A 12,481-nucleotide genomic window follows, 5' to 3' on the forward strand; every position below is an offset into this window, starting at 1 on the left:
TACAGCACACTATAGTGTAATAGGTTGCGTAAAAAGTAGTTTATTTTGTCTGTAATTCGATTATAACCACAGTTAGAATGTGACATTCCTCAAAAAATGCCATAATTTTTCAATTTTCTACTGACCGTTTACAAATGAATCACGGACTCTAACCGGTTCGTGGCCCGGAGGTTGGAATCCCTGTATTTGAATATTGTAAAAACGACGTCAAACTTACAACAATCAATGCCATCTCCTGTGTAGTTTGCGTTGCAAGAACATTGAAAACTGCCGACGGTATTGATGCAAGTTGCATGTTGATGACAGTTGTGCATTAGATTCGCGCATTCGTTTATATCTGAATATGATAATTACGATCAATTTCAGTGGACTGTTACATGCTTAGTGGCATTTAGCTCCGAAGTAAACGCGAGGCATGAACTTCATTAAGAACAGCACCTTCAACACGGCTATAAGTGAAAGTTCGAAAGGCCGAAAATTCAGAACTATCAAATATTCTGCTGCTTAAACATGAAAAACATTACAACATGAAATAATTAACATTTTCTTCCTGTTGGTTGACGTCAGCTAAGAAAAGATTGGCGCCAGAATCAATGTGAGTTGTAGCGTATTATTTTTAAAGCGTAATTTGCACTTTCAAATCGTTTACGACTTACTTGGCGCATTTAGTACCAAATATTCCAGCTTTCAGGGCAATTTCTTACCTATTTCACAGTCTGACCCGATCAACCCGGGGTTGCAAGAACAATGTTGGTCGTTAACTCCAGACAAACATTCACCGTTGTTAGAACAAGTTCTCAAACAATCTTCATCTGAAATATTGGAAAACAAGCGTTATTTCATTTATCACTTCTTTTCACTTTCAATCCCTGTTTACTGTTAGAAGGATTTTTGTTAACTTACGAGTGAACGAAAAGTATTGACTTGATGAACCACACGATTTGCTGGTAACACCACCCTTGGTCGAACCAATAAATGAGCGTCTTCCGTTTCTCAAATAAAACGTCACGTATCCTCCACTTCCTGAAAATATTCATGGTTGATTCAAAGAAACCACAAAGTGTTAATTACACCAACTTACGCGACAAGATACCAGCGTGAATGGCAGAGGCACAAACCGAGGAATTCTTGTTGTACAAATTTGTTCCACAGACGTAGTTGGACGAACAACCAGGTGGACAAAATACATCAGTTACAGAAAACTCACTGTTTCCTGTCGTGCTACATTTCACTATATTTACATAAATAGTAATTATTTATTCTAACCAAAACGCTACCCGGAGCATAGCTTACTTTCAAATGTGTACGACCATTTTGCAAACGAACAAGATTTGCTTTTCACTCCGTTCCTCTCCAATCCTTTATATTCATATATTGGATCACTTTTGTATACTTCAAAGTAGCCTCCATCATCTTTACAAAAATATTTGGTTTGAGTTCATATCAAAGAAAATCTGGTAAACATGCCAGGGTACTGTCACTGTAACTTACTATCCATCAGTCCTGCATGCATTGCAGCCAGACAAAGGGGACCAGAGGCGTAATCATCACTTCCACACAAATCCGAATATTGTCTCAAGCAGTTGGGTGGGCAGATTACTTTTGAAATTGAGTGATTTAAATCTGATAACTTTGTGTCACACGTTGCTGTGGAAACGAAATATTTAGTAGACTTTAGCAGACGAAAATTTTATGAGTAAATTTGAAACGCAGCTTACCTGTCAACGAATTGCATTGATTCTTGCATTGCAGATAACAAACCAGGAAAGCTTGCAAATAATACTTTAACATCATTGCTATATAAAATGAAAGAACACACGCTACAAGTAAACAAGAAATTTAAAGGTTTAAAGCAAATTAAAAATCGCAATAATAATAGTTTTATCTCGTATATATTTCCGAAAATGGATTTGCGATGTTTTTTTCTCACAAAAATATTCCTTTGTTTATAAAAAGCTCTGAACACTGAGTTCAAAACTTCGTATCTACTGGCAAAACCTCAACCTACTGATATCTGTTCATTTGTTTCAATAAGCTCTAATTTGCAATTGTTTATAAAGATGACGAAACGACGAAATTTTTGGTTTAATTAACTGCAACTTAAATTGTTAATGATCATCACCCATTCGTGACAGACGCTGTGTGCAATCAATTACTTTGCTTCTCGCGACGTACATTTGATGACGCTTATTTCAAATGGATGAAGTTTGCTAAATATAAGCATATAATGAAAAGGTTTAATGTCCCACAATTCATCAATCAGTCTTATGCTATCTCCCCTATTAATCGTCTAAATTTAAACCATTTCTTCCCCATCAACGAATTGCATTCATTTTGTTGCTGCGACCAAAACTAAATGTCTTGCAAACGCGCTCTGAAATTCCACTTATACTTTCACCCAGCACACAGAACATAACACACTGTTTTTAATATAGAACAACGTAACGCGACAGCAAGACACCACGGAACTGGAGAGGTTTCTAATTAAACCAAAAACACAATATACTCCCAACACCTTGAAGCTGAACAAAAATAACACATTCACCAAGCTGGTTTGCGAAATCATCTGATGCAAAACGATTGTTCCATTCAACGATAAATTGTTGCAAGCGCGCCTAAAACACCCCCACAACATTAGACAGAATATAGAACACAACATACAATTACTTTGGACATTTAGTGATTTAAATCCGACAACATTTTGACACACGACGATGCGTTTAAAGAGGAAATATATTTAATTACTTTGGAGTCTTTTGAAAGGTTTCTTTTCCATCATTTCCTCGGCTAAATTCACACATTACTGACCGGTCAATAGCATTGCATTCATTTTGGTGATGCGAGTAAACCATCAGTTTTTTAGAAAAATTTGTAAGTAACACTTTAATAATAAAACCAAATTTTATTTAGAAAAAGGAATCCTGTCTCACTATGAATAATAATCCCAATCCGAAAACCACATAAACTTTGCTTTTACCACAAAATTTCTTGCAAACGCGCTCTAAAATTTCACCTAAGCCGTCACCCAGCCTTTCTTCTCGTGTAATTTGTTTGCCAATATATAATTTTAATTCTTACGTAAGCCGAGTGTTCCGCAACCTTTTGTTTGTGACATCATAGTTTCAGTAAGTTAAACGTTATGATGTCATAATAGAAGTTGTCGTAAAAATGTCATTTTGATTCATAGCTATACCTTCACCCAGCACACAGAACATAACACACTATGATTACTACATAAAATGACAGAACATCGGTTACAAGTAAACAGGAAACGTAAAGATATCAAGAATATTAAAGTTAATTTGCGCTTAAATAAAGGACAAATTTCTGCAAATATTTTAAATTCACCAAGCAAGCAATCGCAACATTAATAGTTTTATCTCGTAAACATCCCCGAAAATGATTTGCGATGTATTTTTCTATTATAAATATTCCTCTGTTAATAAAAGGTCTGCACTCTGAGTTCAAAGCTTCGTATCTGCTGGTAAAACCTCAACCTACTGATATCTGTTCATTTGTTTCAATAAACTTTAACCGTTATAGCAATTGTTTATCAAGATAACGAAACGACCAAACCATTTTCAGATGACGGACTGATTTTTAATTAAATCAACTCTAACTGAAATTATTAATGATCATCACTCATTCATGACAGGCGCTGTGTGCATAACCATTAGTTCAATCAATTACTTTGGTTTTCGTGACGTATATTTGATGACGCGTATTTCAAACGGATGAATATTGCCAAATATAAGCATATATTGAATAGGTTTAATGTCCCACAATTCATCATTCAGTCATATGCTACGTCATCCATTTTCACACAGATCAACGCTGAAAAACATCCAACAAACTTAAAGGTAATCAGACTGAAGCGTTGTCAGTAACTTGGCAATTACTTTCAAAATTAAGAGAATTCACGCGAACGCAAGCAAAGTAATTAGAGCTTTGAATTCTTTCGACAACGTTCTTTTCCATCGTTCAATCGTCTAAATTTAAATCATTTCTTCCCCATCAACGAATTGCATTCATTTTGGTGCTGTGAGTAAACCATCAGTTTTTTAGAAAAATTTGTAAGTAACACTTTAATAATAAAACCAAATTTTATTTAGAAAAAGGAATCCTGTCTCACCATGAATAATAATCCAAACCCGAAAACCACTTAAACTTTGCTTTTACCACAAAATTTCTTGCAAACGCGCTCTAAAATTTCACCTTAGCCGTCACCCAGCCTTTCTTCTCGTGTAATTTGTTTGCCAATATATAATTTTAATTCTTACGTAAGCCGAGTGTTCCGCAACCTTTTGTTTGTGACATCATAGTTTCAGTAAGTTAAACGTTATGATGTCATAATAGAAGTTGTCGTAAAATTGTCATTTTGATTCATAGCTATACCTTCACCCAGCACACAGAACATAACACACTATGATTGCTACATAAAATGACAGAACATCGGTTACAAGTAAACAGGAAACGTAAAGATATCAAGAATATTTGAAGTTAATTTGCGCTTAAATAAAGGACAAATTTCTGCAAATATTTTAAATTCACCAAGCAAGCAATCGCAACATTAATAGTTTTATCTCGTAAACATCCCCGAAAATGATTTGCGATGTATTTTTCTATTATAAATATTCCTCTGTTAATAAAAGGTCTGCACTCTGAGTTCAAAGCTTCGTATCTACTGGCAAAACCTCAACCTACTGATATCTGTTCATTTGTTTCAATAAGCTTTAACCGTTATAGCAATCGTTTATCAAGATGACGAAACGACCAAACCATTTTCAGATGACGGACTGATTTTTAATTAAATCAACTCTAACTGAAATTATTAATGATCATCACTCATTCATGACAGGCGCTATGTGCATAACCATTAGTTCAATCAATTACTTTGGTTTTCGTGACGTATATTTGATGACGTATATTTCAAACGGAAGAAGGTTACTAAATATAAGCATATATTGAATAGGTTTAATGTCCCACAATTCATCATTCAGTCATATGCTACGTCACCCATTCTCACACAGATCAAGGCTGAAAAACATCCAACACACTTAAAGGTAATCAGACTGAAGGTTTGTCAGTAACTTGGCAATTACTTTCAAAATTAAGAGAATCCACGCGATGCTTCGTCAACGTAAGCAAAGTAATAGAGCTTTGAACTCTTTCGACAATGCTCTCTTCCATCGCTTGATTGTCTAAATTTAAACCATTTTTTTTTACCCATCAACGAATTGCATTCATTTTGGTGCTGCGACAAAAACTAAATGTCTTGCAAACTCTTAAAAGGTTTCTGCGCCATCGTTTTCTCGACTAAATTCACACATTGCTGGCCGATCAATGGAATTTCATTTATTTTGGTGATGCGAGTAAACCGTCAGGATTTGGATAATTTGCATGTAATACTTTTAGTAATAGTAAAACCGAGTTTCGATGAGAAAAAGTAATCCTGCCTCACAATGATATCTTTTTAATGTGACAACTGGCGTCACTGATCATCCGCCGCAAACTGAGACGACTGACGTCACACCTGATCAGCACAATGAAGCGACTTCTGACGTCGAGGCGGTGCGCCACCACAGTATGCTGAAGCAAGCGTGTAATTGGCAACATTGGTCAAGCGCCCGACCCATATACTAAAATGAAAACCTGATTGGGATTCGTGCCCAGGACATTCTGGGTTCCAATCCCGGTATGGTAAAAAAACATAACAAATAATACCGCCTCAACCTCAAGCAACAGCGTGCAACCATCTCCATCATCAACTTCCACCCCCAAGCCAAATCTCAACGAAGAATTCACGGAAGTTCGCCCCAGTAAACGGAAGACGAGTCCAACTCACCTCAAAGTCACAGAAGATCCCCTGATGCAGTACAGCGTACGTCATCATTTGGGCTGCAATGAGGATCTGTGTGTTGACAAGAAACCTTGCTACACAATTTACCCTCACATTAAACCTTTCCCATAAGTCGGTGAAATGGCGCCGCGATATCCGCGCATTTCTGTAAATATTAGCGGTGAATTGGCGTGACTGCATTTTTGGGGTTTATCAGAGAAAGCCAAACTGAACTGAATCAAATTTACTGACATCCTCGAATCAGAAATCAACTTTCAAATCTGATGGTACAATGTTTATATTTACATGGATTATCAACATAAAGCATGGAAACGGTTGCATGCGATATTACAACAACGACATGATATACAAGGAATGATAAAACGGAATATGTTGTCAATATCTAATTGACACGTTGACATAATTCTATGGAAGAAGTAGCATCCGAAACACACAAAATGTAATAATAAGTAGTGTCGACGTCATATTTGCAATTGTTATGTTGTGTTTTTCTGGCATCAACCGTTTTTTTATTAACGTCGGATAATAATCACGCTGTAAACCAAGTTCAACTCATTTACGGCGAACGTGCTATTCGTTCGTTGACACTTCCAGCAACAAGCCGCCTTTTCAAATGAGTCACGTGGTAATCCGAACTCAAATAACCCGGTATGCATTTTCTATATAGGCCACATGTCTTTTGCGTAAAAAAGATACGAAGGGACAGAGGACAAAGGACAAACAGGACAAAGACTTTTTGTACGCGTGGTTTGTAACGTGTTATTGTTAATCCTCGTGCGCTTGTTTATTATGTATTAAACTGATCGATTGACTTTGGGTTTGATAGCAGCCTTTTTATCAGGAGTCAGATATACGTCAGTGTTATTATTTGTGTAGACGTTTTAAGTAACGCCCTACAAATACCATGATAATAACAAACATGCAGAAAGGTGAAGTTCGCTTTTAACACAAAAATTGTAAGGATTTGTGAAATAAATTCGGTTCGGTATAATTGCTTTCCTGTTATTTACGATTTAAAGCCTTTATCAAAACTGGTGAAAGTATTTACAATGTGTGTCAATAATTGTAAATCAACACAACGTTGCCATGGTTACTAACGACGCAATGTTAATTTTCGTCACTTTAAACCTCCGCAACAATTATTCGCATTTCACTTTCATCTTAGAACTCATTATTCCGCTCCATGAGTTTTTCCATCTATACCAACTCATAGTGTTGCTAACAGTAGAAATTCTCGACCACGGACCATTGAGTTTGGCATGTGAACAACTACGATGCCACCAAGCTCCACCAAGAGTCACAGCACAATTATCTCCCCGCCTGCAATTATAATTAAGTCGGTTGTCAACAACTCTGTGTTACAACTTATTTAAACTCAGTTAAAACTTGTGTTTAACTAAAACTTTAACGCAACCCCCTGTTTCAGAGTAATTGATTTTTACAATTGTTGATTTAGGGTGGGCGGTTAACTTTGTCAACGAAAATCAACTATTTGAGGAAATGCATTTCATCTTTTTCTAAACAACTTGATTTACTTCGTTAGTAAAACAGAAATATAATCAGACACGTTGTATCATTATTACTCACTCATCATTGTCTCTGCTGCGGGTTGAAAATCCTATCCCGTTATTATATGCCATGGAATCTCCTATGTTTCCCGAATATCCGGATATAGTAATTGTGTAAGAACTTCCTTCATCGCCAATGCTGAAAGTACTGAAAACAACAATGTCATAATGTTTAATTTAATGCAAAGTAATTTAAATAACAACGGATAATTTGTTGTTTTAAATCAATCCGCTTACATTGGTTTGTTGCTCATGGAAATTATTGTTAAACATAAAACCCTTTATGACGTAATAAACGACATGTGTCATACATTGTGTTGTGTTGTGTGGGATAATTATTTGTCAACTAAGCAATAAACACAAGGTGGGATTAGAAGTTTTGAGAAGGAAACCCAGTTATTTTTCAACTTTAAGTTCACAAACGACTGGAGGTCAATTTTTAAGCAACCTGAAACCTGTTCAATTTAAATAAGATGTCAATCAAGCATACGATGCTGACATTGCAAGATGTATTTGGAATATCTTACAGGAGAAGCAAAAGTTAGATGAGTTTTTGCCGAGACTATTCTGTAACCCGCATTTAACTATGTTGTTTGTGACAGAGTTTCTTAATATTTCTGATCCTACGTCACTGCTGGCAGGGTACGTGTGCCTCGGTTAAACGTTCATTTAAGGCGATTACAAAGAGGTTTTATTGTAGCTGAAGAACAAAGCGGATAAATCTAACTTTCCAGTCAAGACGCAACGTTTTGGCAAAGGTCAGTACTTGGCACTCAAGATTTTACCACAAGGAGTTGGGCAACAACGACAGCATAAACTCATCTGGGCAACACACTTTCCTGCAACACTGTCGCCTAAGGCAGTGGTTCTTAACCTTTTTTATCTCATTTCCCACTTCCAGTGTAAACGGAATCTTTATTTCCCTCTGGTGATTAAATTTTTTGATTAGGAATTTAATTATTGTATTTTCGCTATATCTGTTATACTTTTGTAACTTTTTCTACCGCATGGCATTACCAATTACCAATAAGTGTTCAACACACAGTGAATACATATCATTATATTTCTTTTCCGACTACTTTTGTGTATTTCGGTGCCGACTAATTCAACCAACAACACTAAAATTTCCCACCGGATAAGAACCACTTGGCCTAAGGAATTAACTCTGCAGGCCAATGCACCCATTTTCTTGCATAGAGACCCAACAATATCCAATCAACCACGCAACGACCAGCAGCTAACCCAGGGGTGGGCAAAGAGAACACAGAGTGTTTACACTATACAACTTATACACTGACAATCAAGTTGCGCCAGCGTCTTACACGTCGCGATTACGGGATTTTTGTTGCCTCATTCAAAACATTGGGAGCCGAGAATGTTGGGCAGAAAATCGAAATTTCAAACACTGGATTATGCATGGGTGTTAGATGGAGAATATAATAATCATTTGATCCCATATATCGATGTGGGACACAGCACTAATATTCACTGAATTGCTGCCATCAATTGTCAAACGGTTTGGTCGTGGTTAATTTCGCTTGAACTGACTTCCATATGCCTACGCTTCAGAAGATTTGGAATCAAGGGCAAGAAAATTTTCTGCAGCCACATTCTCTAAGCGCAAAAAGGTGGCGTTCGACCCAATCCGAGCCCCACTGAGCTCGGTCCCGGCAATCCGCGACCAAGCGATCGCGCAAACCTCAAGAGTGGTGATGTGGGGTCGTTACGATTTGATTACCATCCCTATGTGTGTGCGGTATCTAAACTTTTTGTTTCATAATTATTCCGAACCGAGTAAATGCATTGAAACACAGCAAGAATATCCTGTGTTGCTTCAAACTTAAAACACGAATTTTGTGAATCTGACGTAATAAGGGGGGTATTTCCCTAATGTCTTTTAAGATTTTGTTAGTTATGACGACATGATAGCATCGGGTAAATTATCGTTGAAACAATGGCATTAAATTGAAAACGTTAAATTCGTTATAGTCTTACCTATACTCGGCAAAACCTTGACCTCCGGAAAAATCCTGAAGGTCAACACGAAGACGACATCTAGTGGACGCACTGGTGATTTGATGCAGTTTTTCCAAACCTGATAAAATTTGTTGGTTGTAATAATATTGCTGAAAACACTGGAATTTAAATTGGATTAACTGATACTGTTATATTGACTCTAGGATTGTTACGTAGCGTACTTGAAACGTGTTGTTTAGTTCCCCTGTATATAAACTGGGTGTGCACAAGTTATAACAATGTGTTCAGTAAAACAAACCTGCACTGTAAAAAGTTTTTTCTGTTTTTTTACATAATTTCTTTGGCAGCACAGTCGCCATACGGCATATGTAAATTTACATCTACAAATATGTAACTCACACAAACATACATTGTATGTATTTGTATGCTACATCGGTTTGCTTTCAATTATTTTTAAAAATATGTAAAAACAACACTTTTTCTGTAATTCCTGGCAGTCTGTTTTATTTGATAATAGACATAAATGCATGCATACCCAGAGGTGCCCACATATAAAAAAGGGCTTGTTACAGAAGCCATTTTATAACGAGCAGTGGCACACGTATAAAAAAAAACGAAGGGAAAGATAACGAACACAACTGTTGACTTTATCATGATGACTTTATCATTTCTCCTCAAATGAGCTGAAGGCCTTGTAAAAGTTAAGGATTTTTGTGTGTATTCCTTTCACTCTTGACTTCTTGGCCGAAGTTTTGGTTTGTGTCGGATTTATGTCACAGAAGTTCCTGATTGAGATGCATATGGACAAGGTTAATTGTTATTGTAAATGACATGAAATAACTTAAACATTGAGCATGCAGGAGAATAAGTTTGATAATTTTATCACACAAGATTTTACACAAGCATATACTTTGGAATTTTTGTTTTATTACCTTTGTATGAATTCAAGTGTTATTTCTATGCTCCCAGGATACTGTATGTTGAAATTATAGTATGCCGCAAAGCAGATGCACACTGCATCCATTGAAGTAAAAATATTTTCAAACAGTATTTGACCATCCACTGCAACAGTGAATTGTGTTGCTTCCAATGGAGAAGTTCCTAAACACAAAAAAGGCAATTGCAGAAAAGATAACAATATATATGCTGTATATATAAAATCCAAGTCCAATACTTAAGAATAGTTGTTTCACTATCATATGTAATTTCAGTACATACTAACCATAAGCAACGATACATGGGTTCTTCGGATAGGATGGTTCATCATCCTACAAAAAATTTAAGTGCATTTTAATTTTTTAAATTAAAATCTAGCAAAACTTAAAATGTAAGGTCATGTTTTTATGAAGAGGACATATCTAGTTTAGTTTTTACATGAAAGCAAAGCAATACTTACATTTACACAAATAAAAAGTTCTTTTGGCTCTTCTCCAAAGTATTCAAGCAACAACAGAATAACTCCTGCAACATTTGCTTTGCTGCTGTTGGTGTTGGTGTTTATTTCATTTATTTGTAGAAGTAGCTTTTTGATATTTTGCTTCTTTATTTGTTGGAAACTCATAAACTGGATAATTCGTACAATCTTCTGTTCAATAGCTGTGGATACTGATTGAAAATCTTTGCCGGTCACTTTTTGAAAATACAAGTCCATGCCTGTTTTACCAAATAGAAATGGCCAGTCATTTTTAACTTCTTTGAGTGTGACTTGGTTAATTAGTTTTTGTAGCGACAGAAAACAAATATTAAGCTCTTCTTTGGCAACCTCCACTGATGGAATATTGTGCAAATATATGGTGTAGAGTGCCTGTTTGCTTGATTCTACCTGGTCATTGTCTTCAGATTCATTCCCTAATTGGGTGCTGGCCTTGGAAGTTTTATTTCTTGTCGAGTTGGCCAACCTTCTCTCAAACTGTAAACTTAAGGAGTAGGAGCCATCTCCAATCAGTTTTCCATCCATATCCAAGTCTTGAAATGATTTAGGGTAAATCTTAACTATTGTTGCTGCAATGCTTCTGTAATCCTGTCTTTTTATTGGAGATTGAATTTGGTCCATCATTTCATTGCAGACTATACGTACAAACTCTCTACGTTCCCATGTTTCTGGCCTTACTTTGGACTCCATTTTTGACATAAATTGACAAGACATTTTATGCCATGGTATCTTAAATGAACTATCAAAGTCAGAAGTATTAAGCAACAATAAGCTTTCATCTGAACGGGAACTTGAAATAGGACTTGAAGTTATTGGAGTAGTTGCCAATGGTGGTTCCATGCGGTTGTTTATTTTGGTTATGAAGTCCATCAACTTTCTCCGTTTTATTGGGGGAAGCACATCAATCATATCTTCATTTTTTATATACTGTAGGTCAGCTGTTTTCTCTGCTCCTAATTCCATGAATAATCCGAGAAGTTTGTCTTCTTCATTTGATTCCAAATTTGGAAAACATTCATACAATACATCCCGAAATGGTTGTAAATCCACAGTATCATCACTTTTTTCAGACATTGCGTTTGCAACAAAACATACTATAACAATCACTGAAAAAAAGTTAAAGATGCAGTTACATTTTGCAGCTAATTTACTAAATGAGCAATATATAGTTTAGCTAAATGATACAATGTTTCAAACACAGCACTGTTTTTTGCCCAAATGAATATGCAGGCAGAGGATAAAAATCTCCCAGGTCGATAATTTTACAACAAACAAATGCATTTTTAATACTACACACTTCATATAAACCAGAATTAGCAATCAACTTAGTTTCGTAAGACTCAGTAATTACATAAACATCTTGATTAACAATTGCAAGTAATAAAACTTTTCCAAAAAGAGGATTGGAAATACCTTGTTTTTGCAAAAGAACAAAACACCCTTTTTTATAAACTGTGCCATGTAAACCTACTTTTTCTGAAAACAAGCAATGTGCAAACGGTACATTTTTTTCTTCAAAAAAATTAATTATGTTCCGTTTAAGTACATGCAAATTAATACAACACGGGGAATAGTTGTCAACAGCTGGTGCAAAAGCATTGCCGGTACATATATATGCATGATAAAGCTGGTGCTTATGTGACA

General features: G+C 35.9%; 2 protein-coding genes across 2 annotated transcripts in view; both read right to left on the bottom strand.

The window, feature by feature from the left end:
- Positions 1-1,816, bottom strand: part of LOC145907419 (uncharacterized) — a 292,577-nt gene extending 290,761 nt beyond the window's left edge. Inside the window, exons 1-7 of the mRNA XM_082994834.1 lie at positions 1,719-1,816; positions 1,492-1,647; positions 1,294-1,413; positions 1,082-1,231; positions 958-1,023; positions 705-812; positions 218-337 (exon numbers count right to left, since the gene is read on the bottom strand). Of these exons, the coding sequence (XP_082850960.1) occupies positions 218-337; positions 705-812; positions 958-1,023; positions 1,082-1,231; positions 1,294-1,413; positions 1,492-1,647; positions 1,719-1,794 (796 nt within the window). The 5' untranslated portion in view covers positions 1,795-1,816. The remainder of the gene's footprint in view (positions 1-217; positions 338-704; positions 813-957; positions 1,024-1,081; positions 1,232-1,293; positions 1,414-1,491; positions 1,648-1,718) is intronic.
- An 8,253-nt stretch (positions 1,817-10,069) lies between these two features.
- LOC145906383 (uncharacterized) lies at positions 10,070-11,911 on the bottom strand. Its single transcript, XM_082993797.1, has 4 exons — positions 10,802-11,911; positions 10,628-10,673; positions 10,338-10,506; positions 10,070-10,190 (listed from the first exon to the last, which is right to left on the bottom strand). Exons 1-4 carry the CDS (start codon positions 11,909-11,911, stop codon positions 10,070-10,072), a joined length of 1,446 nt encoding a protein of 481 aa, XP_082849923.1.
- Between the last annotated feature and the right edge of the window lie 570 nt (positions 11,912-12,481).

The sequence above is a fragment of the Ascidia mentula genome, chromosome 6 (genome assembly GCF_947561715.1).
Source record: "Ascidia mentula chromosome 6, kaAscMent1.1, whole genome shotgun sequence".
Taxonomy (NCBI): Eukaryota; Metazoa; Chordata; class Ascidiacea; order Phlebobranchia; family Ascidiidae; genus Ascidia; species Ascidia mentula.